The 16,042-nt window shown below is 53.3% G+C and overlaps 4 protein-coding genes across 4 annotated transcripts; 2 read left to right on the forward strand and 2 right to left on the reverse strand.

Moving 5' to 3' along the window:
* Positions 1 to 21: 21 nt before the first annotated feature.
* Positions 22 to 382, forward strand: PG994_000644 (uncharacterized protein; the record flags this gene model as incomplete). The annotated part of the gene is made up of 2 exons (XM_066852053.1): positions 22 to 45; positions 212 to 382. 2 exons carry the CDS (start codon positions 22 to 24, stop codon positions 380 to 382), a joined length of 195 nt encoding a protein of 64 aa, XP_066722685.1.
* Positions 383 to 3,304: 2,922 nt separating this feature from the next.
* PG994_000645 (chitin synthase 8) lies at positions 3,305 to 9,070 on the forward strand (the record flags this gene model as incomplete). Its single annotated transcript, XM_066852054.1, has 3 exons — positions 3,305 to 3,609; positions 3,665 to 8,961; positions 9,039 to 9,070. 3 exons carry the CDS (start codon positions 3,305 to 3,307, stop codon positions 9,068 to 9,070), a joined length of 5,634 nt encoding a protein of 1,877 aa, XP_066722686.1.
* A 641-nt stretch (positions 9,071 to 9,711) lies between these two features.
* Positions 9,712 to 10,973, reverse strand: PG994_000646 (uncharacterized protein; the record flags this gene model as incomplete). Its single annotated transcript, XM_066852055.1, has 3 exons — positions 9,712 to 10,487; positions 10,575 to 10,833; positions 10,971 to 10,973. The coding sequence occupies 3 exons, from the start codon at positions 10,971 to 10,973 to the stop codon at positions 9,712 to 9,714; spliced, it is 1,038 nt and encodes a 345-aa protein (XP_066722687.1).
* Positions 10,974 to 11,912: 939 nt separating this feature from the next.
* PG994_000647 (uncharacterized protein) lies at positions 11,913 to 15,281 on the reverse strand (the record flags this gene model as incomplete). Its single annotated transcript, XM_066852056.1, has 3 exons — positions 11,913 to 12,644; positions 12,708 to 15,086; positions 15,276 to 15,281. 3 exons carry the CDS (start codon positions 15,279 to 15,281, stop codon positions 11,913 to 11,915), a joined length of 3,117 nt encoding a protein of 1,038 aa, XP_066722688.1.
* Between the last annotated feature and the right edge of the window lie 761 nt (positions 15,282 to 16,042).

Consider the following 16,042-nt stretch of genomic DNA (forward strand, 5'->3'; position numbering starts at 1 on the left):
CACTTGCACCAAACCCAAACGATGTATTTGCATGAGAGTATTAAGGTAAGTAAGCGCACGGCTCTAGAAGCACGCATAGCGTCGATCTGGTACAGTGGTTCTCTCCGTGGCCATGTACCTTGTCTACGGCTTGTTATTTTTCTTCTTCTTCATCATGTTTTTCTTCTTCCCTCTCATCAGGCTCTCTCCCTTTTCCCAACTGTCCATTTAGTGGCACTCGCTGGCCAGCAAGCTCACTCACATCGTCGCAGCGGACCCGGACCCCTCGCACTCTCAGCGGAACGCCTGGGTGCCAGCTAAGTTCAAGCAGCTAAACCCAGCCCAGCCTGGTTTTGAGGCGGCTGATCCTAGGCCAGTGGTCGACACCCCTGAACGAAATTGAGACGATCCCTGGTGCACGTACATAAGCCTCCTTCTGGCCCTCCTCCACTCGGTCGGCAACCCCATGTTCTTCCATGCCCTTTTCCCAATGGCAATCCGTGTTGGTGTTTGTGCATAATAGTCAGAGCCTGCCGGCATTAGGCAGCCCCATCCTCCTGGCAAATACGAAGAGGCGAAATGGGTCCCTCCTTTGACATCCAACCGGCCGAGCCTTGATTTCGAGCGTTTCGTGAGTGGACAGAACCTCGGGTGGGCATCCATAACTGTCCGAGGTTCACCTTCATTCTTGACAATAACAAAACATGCACGCTTTCTCAAGTTAGATCATACCTATCATACTGTACGTACGTACGTACAGCACCTCGCAATGACTTACACTGCCACACGCCCATGTCCGCGACAGTGGGCCGACTTGCCGGGGAGACCGTATCGTGACAGTTTGACAAGTCTGTTTGAGGTTGATCGAGTCAAAATTGATTCTTTATGGGAGCGAGCCCGCGAGCGACCGAAGGTTTATTAGTTATGGTATGCGAGTGTGTACTTATTAGAGGAGTAATGACATAATATTCAATGGTTTGGGACCATGCGCTATGCTGCTGCATTTTTAGGTGTATAAGTTGCATTCGGTTCCAGCCATCGATGAACTGTCCCTCCCTCCTCCACATATCTCATGTAGTACTGTAGGAATTGGATGTTATGTAAACGAATAGCTTCAGAGTACCTACATACACGGCGTCTAGATAATTTAGATTCCATTTGATGCTGCTCTAAAAGATATGCTCCCACGTCTGCCTTGCGGCTTCACGATACACTACTAGATGCTCGAGTCAGTATGCTTTCCTGGTCCCAACCTCCAACTCTTCTACAGGGCCGTCAAAGGTATGCTCAAAAATGTTGGCTCTCTGAGCGTAGCTAGTCGCCGATCCCCTACATGGTGTCGCCTTCACCGTGTTTTCTGGGCAGTAAGCCACCTGCCACCTAGGCCGATGCGCACGTTTGGTATCTGAAGGCTGGTCGCCTTTGGCGTTGAGATTGATGCTCGTGGGATGTACTTCGCTAGCCGCAAAATGTCCCTGCAAAAACCCAGTAGATGCAAGAACGGCACTTGGGATGTCACTTGGAATGTCACAATACTATCTTTCACCGTTAGGCCAGACAAACTATGGGGGCCCGTACCGAACGGGCTGCATGGGATTAGTATGTGATGTGATATGGCCAGATGGGTATATCTCGATAACTTTGTTCGGCTCTCGCCATATATCGTGGTACAGCATTCTACGGGGGCTGGGGTACTCTGATCGATCAGCGACGTGCAATGCAGATCATTTTCGTTCGTATGTTGATTGACGGACAGAACTTGGACGTGTCTCGAATCTACTATCCAATGATTGCATTCTACATGGCTGCATGTATTCATCAATGTCGGACAAGTCGAGATTGTGCACGGTGTGAAGTCCGTATCGAATTCCGTAGCAGTTATACACACCCGCCTGAACCGCCCAATTCAAGGTTCGCCGCGGACCCCTCGATGCAAATCCAGGGTGCACTTGCACTGTGGTGCAACTTCGGACAGTTGAGTTGAGGTCGTGCGGCGTCCAGCTCGGAACGTGCAGTCACGCTAACTTGCACCATAACGGCAAGACGCGTCAGAGAAGTAGGAGCAGCTAGTAGGTGGGAAACCGAGTGCGATGACTTGCTTGCATTCGTATTGCAATGCATTTGAACAGTGAAAGGCCAGTCTGGTGACTGCAGTGATCAGCAAAGTCGCCCAGAGAATTCTCTGCTCTGCGCACCAGCCGGTAAGAAGCCCCTGAAAAGCATGTTGTCATCGTCCGATCGGGGAACAAGGATATCGACACACTTTTTGGGAACCGTCTCCTGGGAACGTATCTGTTCTGGAACTCTCGAGTCCCAGTTTCTTTTCTTGGACTGTGGGCGCCTACGAGGCTAAGCTAAGCCCCCGGCCCCCGCCGTCAAAACTGAAGGATGTCCCTGCGCAAAGTACATGCAGAACTTTTTGGAAAACAGTCGTCGTCTGGTCCAACAAGAAGGACTGAGTCAATCTGAAGATGGCTGGGGACGTTTATTTCGAGAGCCCGTCCGGTCTGAACATTGATGTGCGTATGCAACGAGAAAACAGAAAACAGAAAACCAAACGAGTCTCGGGTCTCTCACCACTACGACGTGCTGCAAGGTCATGTCGTGTTTGCGTGCAGGCTTGTATCCTAGACAGGTACTTGGCGGGCACTTGTGACTTATTATTAGGTGGCAGTCGGAGCCTACTTTTACTTGGAATTGAGCGTACCCTCCCGGCGCCCCGGGGCTTATACGAAGTGGGCGTAGATCCGGCCATCCCAGTTCAGGTTCAGGTGCCCAGCAGGGGTACGACTCTCCCACCTCTCAGTTCGTATGCGCGAAACTGCATCTTTGGCCCTTTTCGCCCGCCGTATCCAAATAGCCTGGACGCTGCCCCAGGGAACCTCCCGAGAAAACAGTCCCTATTCCAGTAGCACTGGAAAGCCAGCGATATCTTGTAGCTTGATCGATATCCATTTTGCACATCATCAACAAGAGGGAAAACGTTTGGGATAGCTTCAACACTGCTTTCTCTCTCGTGGTCTTGTGGCTTTTCCTCCTTCACTTCCTCTTCCCCTCACATTCGCTTTTGTATCTGTATACACTCTGCACATTCGCTAGCACCGCCTACTTAATTACAGCCAGTCTTTTGGGGTGACTTCTTGGTAATATCATAGCAAGGGGCATTCGAACAACTGCACGCAAGCTGGCCTTTTCATTTGGTCCAGCCATTAACTAATACACCCTAAGTCGTATCACAAGCCGTATCACCGACTGACCGGGGCTTACTGTCAACGACAATATCGGAGAGTGATCAAGAGCGCCAGTCTCTGGCCATCTCTTCATCATGGCTCTGAATCTGCCCCAGGGCGGCAGCGGAGGGGCCCATACCCAGCCTTCGCTGCCCTCGCTGCCGGCCCATCTGCAGTCAGACACCCATATCACAGCACATTTGGCCAGTCGTTTCCATGTGTCTGTACCGACTGCACGACTTGCTTCTCACGCCATAATCTCGCTCAACACATATACGTCGTCAACCAAGGGTCTCGATGGCGGCAAAGAGGGCAGTGCCATGGCTGCTGCCGAGGATATGGCAGAGCGGGCCTTCATTCGGCTCGGACACCGTTCCGAGAACCAGGCCATTCTCTTCCTGTACGTCATGCAAAAATGTGTAAACTATAGGATATCTGCTGACCTGCTTCCAAAGTGGTGAATCCGGTTCTGGAAAGACGACGATCCGCGCCCATATCCTGACGGCATTGCTGAACAAATCCTCGACGCCCCTCTCGACGAAGGTCTCCCTGGCCGCCTACGTGTTCGATTCGCTCACCACCACAAAGACGGCCACCACCCCGACTGCTTCCAAGGCTGGACTTTTCTACGAACTCCAGTATGATACCGCGTCGACTACGAACCCCTTGTTGATTGGTGGAAAGCTTCTGGACCATCGTCTGGAGAGAAGCAGAATCGCCGAGGTCCCCACGGGCGAGCGTAACTTCCATGTTCTCTACTATCTCATGGCCGGAACGAGTGAGGCTGAAAAAACCCATCTCGGTATCGATACTCCAAGAGATGCTGCGGGACAACGCAGGTGGAAATATCTGGGCCATCCCACGCAACTTAAAGTAGGAATCAACGATGTCGAAGGATTTCAGCTCTTCAAGACTGCTTTGCGCAAGCTCGAGTTTCCTCGGGGCGAGATTGCCGAGATCTGCCAGATTCTGGCCTGTATCCTGCACATCGGCCAGCTTGAATTTGAGACGACCTCGAGCACAACCGCCACAGGAGATGACAGTGGTGGCTTCTCTCATGAGGGTGGTCAAATGGTGACGTCCGTCAAGAATAAGGATGTATTGGGCATCATTGCGGCTTTCCTGGGTGTAAGCGCACCAGATCTCCAGACGACAATGGGCTACAAAACCAAGATGATTCATCGCGAGAGGGTGACGGTCATGTTGGATCCCAACGGCGCCCGCGCCAATGCTGATGAGCTGGCTCGCACTCTTTACTCTCTGCTGGTTGCTCATGTTATTGAAACCATCAACCAGAAGATTTGCGCTCCTGAAGAGTCCATCTCCAACACGGTCTCCATTGTTGATTTCCCCGGCTTTTCTCAGCAGTCGTCCACTGGCTCGGCCCTTGACCAGCTCCTCAACAACGCTGCATGTGAGTCGCTATACAACCAGGCTCTTCAAAACTTCTTCGACCGCAAGGCCGACCTGCTAGAGACGGAAGAGGTCGCGGTAGCTGCCACGAGCTACTTTGACAACTCCGATGCTGTCAAGGGTCTGCTTAAACCTGCAAACGGTCTGCTCAGCATTCTCGATGACCAGACCCGCCGACACCGTACCGATATGCAGCTTCTCGAAAGCTTCCGCAAGCGATTCGAGGGGAAGAACCCATCGGTCACTGTGAGCTCAGCCCAGGCCAAACTGCCCGGCAGCAATTTCTTCACCGAGAACACTGCTGCTACCTTTACCGTTCGACACTTCGCAGGGGAGGTCGAGTATCCAATCAAGGGACTCGTAGAGGAGAATGGCGAGATCATCTCGGGTGACTTGATGAATCTAGTCAACTCGTCCAAGAGCGAGTTTGTCTCGCGTCTGTTCGGCCAAGAGGCTCTTCAAGCCGTCATGCACCCACAGGAGCGTACCACTGTCATGCAGGCATCGGTCAGCTCCAAGCCTATGCGCGCCCCGAGTGTCATGTCCCGTAAGACGGGCAGGACTGCGCGCTCAACCCGCATACGCCGACAAGACTCTGACGAGTTTGGCAGTGATGGGGACGCTCGCCCTGAGACCAGGGGTGGCGAACCGAGGAAGTCGAGTCGCGTCTCGGAACAGGGTGCTTCTGGTCAGTTCTTGGCCTCTCTGGAGAACGTAAAGCAGTCCATTACGGCACCAAACACCAATATGTATTTCGTGTTCTGCTTGAAGCCTAACGATCGACGTATCGCAAACCAGTTTGACAGCAAATGTGTTCGCACCCAAGTGCAAACGTTTGGTATTGCCGAGATCAGCCAACGTCTACGAGCTGCCGACTTCAGTCTGTTCTTGCCTTTCGGCGAGTTTTTGGGTCTCGCAGACGCCGATACCATCCTCGTTGGGAGTGAGCGGGAAAAGACAGAGATGGCAGTCCACGATCGACAGTGGCCCAGCAACGAAGTGTTGATTGGGTCGACTGGCGTGTTCCTCAGTGAGCGTTGCTGGATGGAAATTGCCCAGCTCGGTGACGGTGTATCAGCATCTGGCCGCGGCTATCCTTCGGAAGCTGGTGACGGCATAACGCCATCTCCTGGGGACCTACCTTTCGGCGCTTCCAAGGAACGGCTCCTACACTCAATAGGCAACACCCCGCAGTATAACGACAAGAGCAGAACGGGTTACTTCGGCGCCGCAGATGCCGATACCCGCTCGGAGGCGGGTGTCTCTGCCTTCGGCGGCGGCGATATGTTCAAAAACCTCGATACCAGAGAGCAGATGGCCGAGCGAGGCAACGAGAAGTCCCTGGTAGAGGTTGAGGAATATAAAGACAGCCCATCACGCAAGCGCTGGGTCTTTGTTACATATGCCTTGACCTGGTTCATCCCGGAGTTTTTGATCAGATGGTGCGGCATGCCTCGCAAAGATGTCCGCCAGGCCTGGAGAGAAAAGCTGGCTATCAACATGATGATCTGGCTCAGCTGTCTTATCGCTGCATTCTTCATCATCCTCTTCCCCATGTTGATCTGCCCCAAGCAGAATGTCTACAGCCCGGAAGAACTGACCTCGTACAACGGAAAGGATGGCGCTGCCGCTTATGTCGCTATTCGCGGGCAGGTCTTTGATCTCGGCGAGTTTTCTCAACATCACTACCCGCCTTTCGTGACAGACAAGGCCTTGAAGAAATACGCTGGGCTTGATGCTACGGGCATCTTCCCCGTTCAAGTTTCGGCCCTGTGTCAAGGAGTGGATGGTAGAGTCGATCCTGCTGTGCAACTCGATTACAAGACTGTTAACGAAACCGGCCAAACTGATGTCCCTGACTTAACTCAAGACTTGAATTGGAAATATCACGACTTCCGATATAGCTCAGATCTTTACCAACCCGACTGGTTCTACGAGAAGATGGTTATTATGAAGGCGAACTGGAAAAAGGGCAACGTCGGTTACTCACCCAAATACGTCTCTACTCTTGCGGACAAAAAGCAGCTCATGGCCATGCTCAACGGCCGAGTCTACGACTTGACAAAGTATGACATGGGCGGTCGGACCGTTGCCGGCCCTAAAGGGGCTGACCTCCCGACAGACCCTCAGGTCATTGACTTCATGCTTCCCCTTGTGGTCGATCTCTTCCGGGGCAGATCCGGACAAGACATCACCAAGGCATGGGACGCCTTGGCCATGGACGCGGGTATGCGCCAGCGAATGCAGCTGTGTCTGGACAACCTCTTCTACGTAGGAGACGTGGATACCAGAAACTCGGTCCGCTGTCAGTTTGCCGACTACCTCATTCTCGCTGTCTCTATCATGCTGTGTACCATCATCGGTTTCAAGTTCTTGGCGGCTCTTCAATTCGGCGGCAAGAACATTCCGGAAGACCTGGACAAATTCGTCATGTGTCAGATTCCTGCCTATACCGAAGATGAGGACTCGCTCCGCCGTGCCATTGATTCGGCTGCCCGTATGCGATACGACGACAAGCGCAAACTTCTCGTCGTTGTTTGTGACGGTATGATTATCGGTCAGGGCAACGACCGTCCCACCCCGCGCATCGTGCTGGACATTCTCGGCGTCTCCGAGTCCGTCGACCCGGAGCCTCTTAGCTTCGAGTCTCTCGGAGAAGGTCTCAAGCAGCACAACATGGGCAAAGTCTACTCCGGTCTCTACGAGGTTCAGGGTCATATTGTGCCTTTCCTGGTTATCGTCAAGGTTGGCAAGCCGTCTGAAGTCTCCCGTCCTGGTAACCGTGGTAAGCGAGACTCGCAGATGGTCATCATGCGCTTCCTCAACCGCGTCCACTACAACCTTGCCATGAGCCCCCTGGAACTGGAAATGTATCACCAAATCCGCAATATTATCGGCGTCAACCCAACGTTCTACGAGTTCTTGTTCGGAATTGACGCTGATACGGTGGTCGCACAAGATTCAGCAAGCCGCATGGTTTCCGCGTTCCTGGATGACACGAGGCTCCTCGCCTGCTGCGGTGAAACCGCCCTCACCAACGCCAAGGCCTCTTTTGTTACTATGATTCAAGTGTACGAGTACTACATTTCCCACAACCTGGCGAAGGCTTTCGAGAGCTTGTTCGGCAGTGTCACCTGTTTGCCCGGTTGTTTCTCCATGTACCGTATCCGTGCTGCCGAGACCGGAAAGCCGTTGTTTGTGAGCAAGGAAGTTGTGGAAGCCTATTCCACCATTCGTGTCGATACGCTGCACATGAAGAACTTGCTGCATCTCGGTGAGGATCGATACTTGACCACGCTTCTCCTCAAGTACCACGCCAAGTACAAGACCAAGTATATCTTCGCCGCCCATGCCTGGACAGTCGCTCCCGATTCCTGGGCCGTCTTCCTGTCCCAGCGTCGACGATGGATCAACTCGACGGTGCACAACCTGATGGAACTGATGCCTCTTGGCGAGCTTTGCGGTTTCTGCTGCTTCAGTATGCGTTTCATCGTCTTCGTCGACTTGCTCTCCACCATTGTGCAACCCGTCACTATCGCTTACATCGTCTACCTTATCGTCCTGGTCGTCACCAAGGCCACCGTCATCCCTATCACGGCTTTCGTCATGCTGGGTGCCATTTACGGTCTGCAAGCCATCATCTTCATTGTGCGCCGCAAGTGGGAGATGATCGGATGGATGATTCTTTACGTCATTGCCGTTCCCGTCTTCTCGTTCGCGCTGCCTCTGTACGCCTTCTGGCACATGGACGATTTCTCCTGGGGTAACACGCGTGTGGTTACTGGTGAGAAGGGTAAGAAGGTCGTTGTTACCGACGAGGGCAAGTTCGACCCGGCCTCCATCCCGCGTAAGAAGTGGGAGGAGTACCAGGCCGAGCTCTGGGACGCCCAGACTGCCCGCGACGATGCGCGCTCCGAGATTTCAGGCTACAGCTACACCACCAAGCACCACCAGGCCGCCATGTCCGAGTACGGCGGCGGCGGTAGCCACAACGGCTCTTCATACGGGCAGATCCCGCCCTACGATGTCAAGAGCATGATGGGCGGAGCAGGAGGCCTGGGCGCTGGCGGCCATATGTCGCGTATGTCGCTGGCTCCCTCGGACATGATGGCCGGCGGCAACCGCATGAGCCAGTTCGGCGGGTCCCAGTTCATGGGCAACCAGGAGATGGAGATGTCGAACCTGTCGGGCCTGCCCAGCGACGACGCCCTCCTAGCCGAGATCCGCGAGATCCTGCGGACGGCCGACCTGATGACGGTCACGAAGAAGGGCATCAAGCAGGAGCTGGAGAGGAGGTTTGGCATGCCGCTCGACGCAAGGAGGGCATACATTAACAGCGGTAAGTTTCATTTCCCCACCTCCGCACACATTGAAAACTTGTCAAGGATGAACCTTTTACTGACTTGTATTTAATAGCTACCGAGGCTCTGTTGTCGGGTCAATTGTAGAAAGAAATACTTTGATCTCGAAAACATATTTCCCTTCCCCTTTCGTCGTCGATTCAAGCGTGGGTCGGAGCATCAAACCAATCTGGGATATTCATTTTTTATATAATATAATGGCACGTTGCATATGCTGGGCAATCGGCAGAGAAAAACTTATCACGGGATTTAACAACACATAAATGACATTGGATATGTGTCGGGATTGATTGCGACCTGTCTTTCTCTTTTGGCGGTTACCAAAAAAAGAAGAAGAGTATGTGATGAGGCAGGTTGATACGTGTTTGTGTATGTGTCGAAAAGAGAAGGGGAAGCAGAAAAGGGTTATTAACACATGTCCTATCATAGCATAATCAGTGGCGAATCCCACCATGGAAGAGAGAGAGTTCGGTACAGCTGCGGACTCCTTTCACTGGTTGGATCTAGCTGTGTGTGTGTGTGTGTGATGGTATGGCGTTCTATTGCGGTTTTGTTGGATACTTAGGTTCGGACGAGTAAATACATTATTTTGAACAAATATTCCTGATACTCTTCATTACATTGACGACTTAATCCAAACGCATATAAGTTTTATACGATAACGGTTTGTTATCACAGGTATATTTATTATTATAGCATGATATAATAGTAATCCAGAAATCCCTAACCTAGTTCTTGGCCGCCGCCGCCGCCACGGCCGGCACCTCCTCGTCGAGGGGCAGGATGTCGGGCACGGGCCCGACGGGCGTGATGGAGGGCGGGTTGATCTGGGTGTGGCTCTTGGTGTAGTGGTTCTTGATGTGCAGGAAGTTGGTCGTGTCGCCGAAGGCGGCGGCGTGTTTCCAGTATAGGTTGCGCATCCAGCGGTGCGTCGCCGGGTAGCCCGAGCGGATGTCGCGCAGGTTGCACTTGAAGTGCTGGACGTAGACGGGGTCGAAGCGGATCAGGGTCACGAACAGGCGGATGTCGGTCTCGGTGAGGCGGTCGCCGAAGTAGAAGGGGCCCTGGGTTTCCTCGGCCAAGTGCTTCTCGACGCGGTCGAGGGCCTCGAAGAGGCGCACAACGTTGCGCTCGTAGGCCTCCTGGGTGGTGGCGAAGCCGCTCTTGTAGACGCCGTTGTTGATCAAATCGTACGTCCACTCGCCGACCTCGTCGATGTCCTTCCTGAGGTCCTCGGGGTACAGGTCGAGCTTCTTGCCAGCACTATCAGGAGGCAGTTGGTCGTCGAAGGCGTTGCCGAGCATGCGCAGGATCTCGGAGCTCTCGTTGCTCACGATGGTCTGGGCCACCTTGTCGTACAGCACGGGCACGGTGAAGCGCGCGGCGTAGGCCTTGTCGACGCTGAAGTAGAGGTCGCGCAGGTGGGTGAAGCCGGCGTGCAGGGGGTCGGGGACGACGTTGTCGCCGGCGGCGTCGGTGTCTTCGGGGGTCGGGAAGCGCCAGCCTGTGTTTTGTTCGAGATCTTAGTACTTTAAACTATGCTAGCTAGTCGGTATCAGGGGGTAGGTGGGCAATAGTCAAGTATACGCACCCTTCTCGCCCATGTGCCAGTGCACGACCGAGTAGCTGATGTAGTCCTCGAGTCCCTTGAGCTTCCGCGCGATCAGGGTCCGGTGGGCCCAGGGGCAGGCGTACGAGACGTAGAGGTGGTAGCGGCCCTTCTCGGCCGGGAACTTGGCGCCGGGCTCATTGCTGACCCGGTCGCGGAAGGCGCTGGTCTGGCGCTTGAACTCGCCGCTCTTGTCGCCGGGCTTGACCCATTGCGTGATGTTGCGGGCGCCGGAAGAAGACTACATATTTTCAAGATAAATGGTCTGCATAAGTACTTGCTTGCGGGCGTGTGACTGGCCAATGGCATGTAGCCAAGGAAGGAAATGAAAGCGAGAAGAAGGAACAACAAGAGGTACTTCTCAGATTGGGGACTTACCATTCCGATCTGAGACTTGTGTAGCAGCAAAGATGCAGCTGAAACTGGTGTAGGACGGGTCGATAGAGCTCTACGTTGGACAGCCGATACTGATGCAGACGAAGATATAGATATAGTCTTATAGATCGATTGGACCCGAGGGACGAGTCTGCTAGAGTTCATCGGTCTGGGAAGCTTGGATGGCGGGATGAGGGGTTCGGTTTTAGGAGGAGGGAGCTGGTGATGCGGGCCGGACGGTTACGATAGCTTATATATACTTCCAATTGTGTAGACAACTCAACCTGCACTTATTGGACTGACTTCCTATCAATTGCCTTGGTCACGCTATATACCCCTTGGACCTTTACTTAGTAGAAGCTTATAAAAAGTGGCTGCCGGGTGCTTTGTAATGACTCTCGTGGCAGTTTTAGTACTCTCAATGTTTACAAAACAGAAAATGACGAACCAATGGTGACGTAAAAGAGGCCGTGGTGGGGGTATATCCTTGCTTGCTCATGCTGACTGGCATTCATGTAAGTCATCAGTAATAGAATGGCAGAATGGATTAGCACCAACAGGTGGGGGACATGCAGCCGTGGCTTTCAGCCATCTCTAGAACCCACTCGCCTTGTTAGTCAACCAACCCGCTTTCTCATCTCTGCATTCTACGGATGTTGCCATTCTGAATAGTGAAGGTACCGTAGTGAGCATTGATCAATTGAACATCGTTGTCTAAGTAAAGTACTTCTGCTTCTGCCTCAATTCAACTCGACTTATCGCTTATTGTCCCTACTATCCTCATGTGCCATGCCAATGCCTGTAATAGACATACATATTCTTGAGTAGCAAAATCTACCAGCGACGGACTTTCTTCATGTCCTCTGCTCGGCCAAAAACTTCTAATCTTCGCTGCCGCGTAGCACGGTGTACGTACAGAATGCCATCCGCTTTTTCTCAAGTCCTCTACCTTATCTTGACCTTGATGTAAGGCACCTCGACGTCCTCCTCTTTCATGTCCTCGGCCACCATCTCGAAGATGACCTCCTTCTGGTGCTCCGGAATCGGCTTCTTCGAGATCGTCTCCACCAGCTGGCTGAGCTTCATGCCAAGTCTGTCCTTGAGCTTGGCAGGAGGGAAGAACGAGGCGTACAACAGGCTCACTCCCGAGCTCAGCATGCTGATGTTGAGGCCACGCTTCTCAAAGCTGTCAATAAGCTCCTTGAGGGTGATGTCCTCCACCTCGAATCGATCCCAGATCTTGTCCAGCGTCACCTCGCCATCGGGGCCCTGGTATACCACCTTGGGGCTGGCAATCGGCTCGCTGAACCCGAAGAACGGCAACGCCAGGTTGATGAATCCGTTCTTGTACTGCTCAATGTCCGTCTTGCCATCGATGATCTTGTAAAGTTCCAGAACCACCAAGCCCGTCACAAGAGCCGTAGTGGTGGCGATAGCCGGGATGATCTTGCCGGCAATGAACTTGGTCTTGTGACGATCGGCTTGCTCGATCTTGTAGTTCTCGGCGCGCAGGTTGCTTGCCGACGTGATGAAGTCAATGTGGTGGTTGGTGTCATCGTCCTTCTCAAACTCGACCGGAGTCAACTTGAAACCAGCCATCTTGTTAGGCGCCGGAAGACTCTCGGTGAGCTTCTGAAGCTCCCCTTCGTCGTCAAAGCCAGTGTTGGCACTCGGATCCTAGATTTTAGTCAATTAGTCAAGCTGAACAGCCAATAATCAAAGTTCGTCACTTCTACTTACCGGATCGCTGTCCTTCTCCTGGATCTTGACGCCCGAGTCGGGAGAGAAGTCGGGCACAATCATGTTCTCGAGCACCTTAAGGTACGTGTCCTTGTTGACGCCACTCGCGTTGATGTTGTAGTTAAATGCGTGCAGGTTGGCAGCAGAAACAACGAAGCCGAAGTGAGTCGGGTTCTTGGGGTCAAACTTCAATGGATCAGGAGCTCGCTTGGGGCCGGACCAGAATGGCTGGCCACTGGACGAAGTCGAATCCTTGGGGAAGTTGTACAAAAGCTGTTGGATCGCGTTGTTATACTGCTTCTCAAACAACATGCGTGCCCAGATGATGCAGTCCTCGAAGCTGAGAGGCTTGTCTGACACAAGGTAATCCCGGAGCATCTCCAGGGTAGCCTTCTCGTTGCCGCCCTGCTTCAAGGTGGTTTCCAAGTAGTTGGTCTGTGTCAAATACAGGTTGACCGTCTCGGCAGACTTAACAAACGAGGTCTCGAAGAGCTCACGTGCCCATGCGATCGTGTGTTCGATCTTGTTGGGGAAACTCCTCAGGGTACACATGGGGAACGACTCCTCGGGCGGGTCGTGAGAAGAAGAGTAAGACTCGGTAAGCTTGGGGAGGACGACTTGAGTGTTGCCCTTGGTGCCCAGAGTACCGCTCTCCAGCAGTGGCTTGTGGAAGAAGACGCATCTACGGTCAACGTAGGTACGGGCCTCGACGTTGTCCAACGCATTGGTAACACCGTCCAAGGCGTTCCAGAAATCCTCATTGAAGAGATGCTCGGTTTCAGGGCTAACACGGTCCTTCATGCATTCAATATGGCCGACGAGGTCGGGGTTCATTGCCTGCACGGCCTTGGCTGCGCAGTCACTCTTCATCTGGCCGACATCCTTGGGTCGGAATAAGAACTGCCGGTTGAGGTTACTCTTCTCGATCGAGTCCATATCGGTAATGGTAACCTTGCCCTTGGGGCCTACACCAAGACCAATCATGGCCCAGTTCTTCAGCATCTCACAACCAATGGCGCCTGCACCGACAAGGAACTGCTTCATGTTCGCTATCTTCTCCTGGTACTCTCTTCCGAAAACGGCAATCTGGCCGTCATAGCGAGACCCCATGGGCTTGCACAACTCCTCAGACCGCTTTGTGCTGGTAGGGAGTGACTCTAACGAATCCAGGTAGAACCATTGCTGAATGGGGTTGAACTTGCCCGACACAGCCTTGAGGACTTCCTGGGCGGTCAAGCCTCCAAACAGAGCAGCCATGGGGCTCAGATCACCAGCTGCCTGGTAACTGAGCTCCTTGATCAGCTTCTCGTCAAGCTCGACTTCCAGCTTCTGTTGTTCCACGAAGGTCTTGGCCGAGGCAAGGAGGACGGTTGCATCTTCCTCGTTCATTGGCCGGGGCATGCGTCCTTGTGCCTGAGTAAAGGCATGCAGAGCCTCGAAGCCCACGTGCAGTTGCTGAGGACGGTCAAACTTGGCAAAGTCCGACATGACGAATTCGGGCTCCCTCATGGCGGTTGAGATAGTCTTGAAGTTCATAACCTTGGGCATCTTGACCTGCTGGTAAAGACCACCTCGCTTGTACTGGCCCAAACCTGACACATCCCCAATGGAGAAGGTATAGGGGCCCTTGACTGTAACCTTTCGAGGCTCGCCGCCGTTCAAGGCTTCCATTCCTTCGACCTCCGTGAAGGTCACGTAATCACCATCTTCCAACCCATGTCGCGTCTCATCGAGGGCCGATACCAAGCCTTCCTCGTCAATACCGGCAACGATGCCGTTGACAGGGTTTTCGCCGGTTGGGTCCAAGCAAGTGAACTTCTCGCCGAAATCGCAGAAAATGGATCCGAATAAACCGAAAGTGTCCGCGCACACGACGTAGATGCCTTTAGAGTGGCAGTAGTCGCCGATGGCGAGTTGTAGGTTGAGAGGGGTGTCGGTCAAGACGACGACCTGGTATTTGTCGAACTGGGAGAGGTTCTCACCGAGCCCAGCGGACTGGTGAACACTCACGGGGGTGTAGGCGTTCAGCTCAGCGACACGCGGGGCAGTGACGGCATCTCGGGGCTTGCCGACGTCCTCGGGACGCAGGAAGAACTGTGAAGAGAGATCGGGCAGAGTAACCGGAGTGGGGTCGTAAAGCGTCAAACTCTTGACACCAGCAAGCGCGATGTTCTTGGCGATCTCGACACCCAGGCCCTTCATGCCCACAATCAGGACGTTGGATGCGCCCATCCGTCGCATGGCCTCGTGGCCTAGGACATAGAGCTGTCGGCTGTAGAGGGACTCATCGATCTCGGACTTGCCCACTACCGAATCATCAACCTGCACCCGGGTCACGAGGTCGACCTGGGGCGGCGTCGGGGTGGTCATGCTGGTGTCCTGCAAGTAGAAGATGCGGTTAGTGTTGATTCTTGCGAAGCGGCGGCAGGGTCGGCTTGGCAGTGCACCAGCTAGCCATGGCGCTCCAAGACAAAATCCTTCACCAGGCCAAAATCAAGAGATAGCATGAAAGGCATAGAGGGGACGGGAGCGTAGCAATGACGAAGCACGAGGGACTGAAGGACTTACCGACATGACTCTTTTGGGGGAGAGAGGCGTGTCTCCGTTCGAGAGCTTACGCTTCCCCAGCTTGGCAGTATGCACTTTCTCTCAAGCTGCTAGCGCTTGAGAAAAAGGCGGTCGTGGATCGAAAGAGGAAAAAAGTCGTGAGATTCGTGTGGTGCAAATGCGGTCCAATCAACAGACCATGTAGATGTTGTTTTCGCGGAAAGCTGGATGGGGAGATGGATAGATGGTATATGTAAGGAAGCGTTTGTTGCTGGATTGGAGCTCCGTATGGAGGTGTGTTGTCGAGTCGAGGATAATCAATCACCCCACCACCTAACTCACTACGTACTTGGGGTACCTGCTCTGCCCGCCTTCAAAAAAGCGGCGAGTAAGGAGCACTTGCACTAATGACGTATCTTCAGGCAGATTTTGACATGGGGACATCTATTATCAATCAATCAACAAATAAAGCAAATCAAAGAGCATCATATTCAATGTTCTGTTGGACCAAGAGTGATTTGACTCATTCTTCGGGCTGCAGTCGCGTTTCTAGAACGAGCTTCCTATCAATTACCAAGCCGCCTATGTGGTTATGCGCTTGCCTTATGCACCTGAGGCCTTACGGTTAGGCCTTACGGTTAGGTGCGACACCAGCTCCGCGTTCGATGAGGGATTGCGGAAGCCTTAACCATGCTTCTTCTGCATACCATCCATCCACTGTACACGTTACCACGCAGGCACGAGTGATCTGTGGCGAAATGCAGAGCCTCCATCTATTATGAGTTGCA

This window comes from Apiospora phragmitis (genome assembly GCF_038363925.1).
Source record: "Apiospora phragmitis strain CBS 135458 chromosome Unknown utg000001l:1.0-2902119.0:1.0-2906034.0, whole genome shotgun sequence".
NCBI classification, from domain to species: domain Eukaryota; kingdom Fungi; phylum Ascomycota; class Sordariomycetes; order Amphisphaeriales; family Apiosporaceae; genus Apiospora; species Apiospora phragmitis.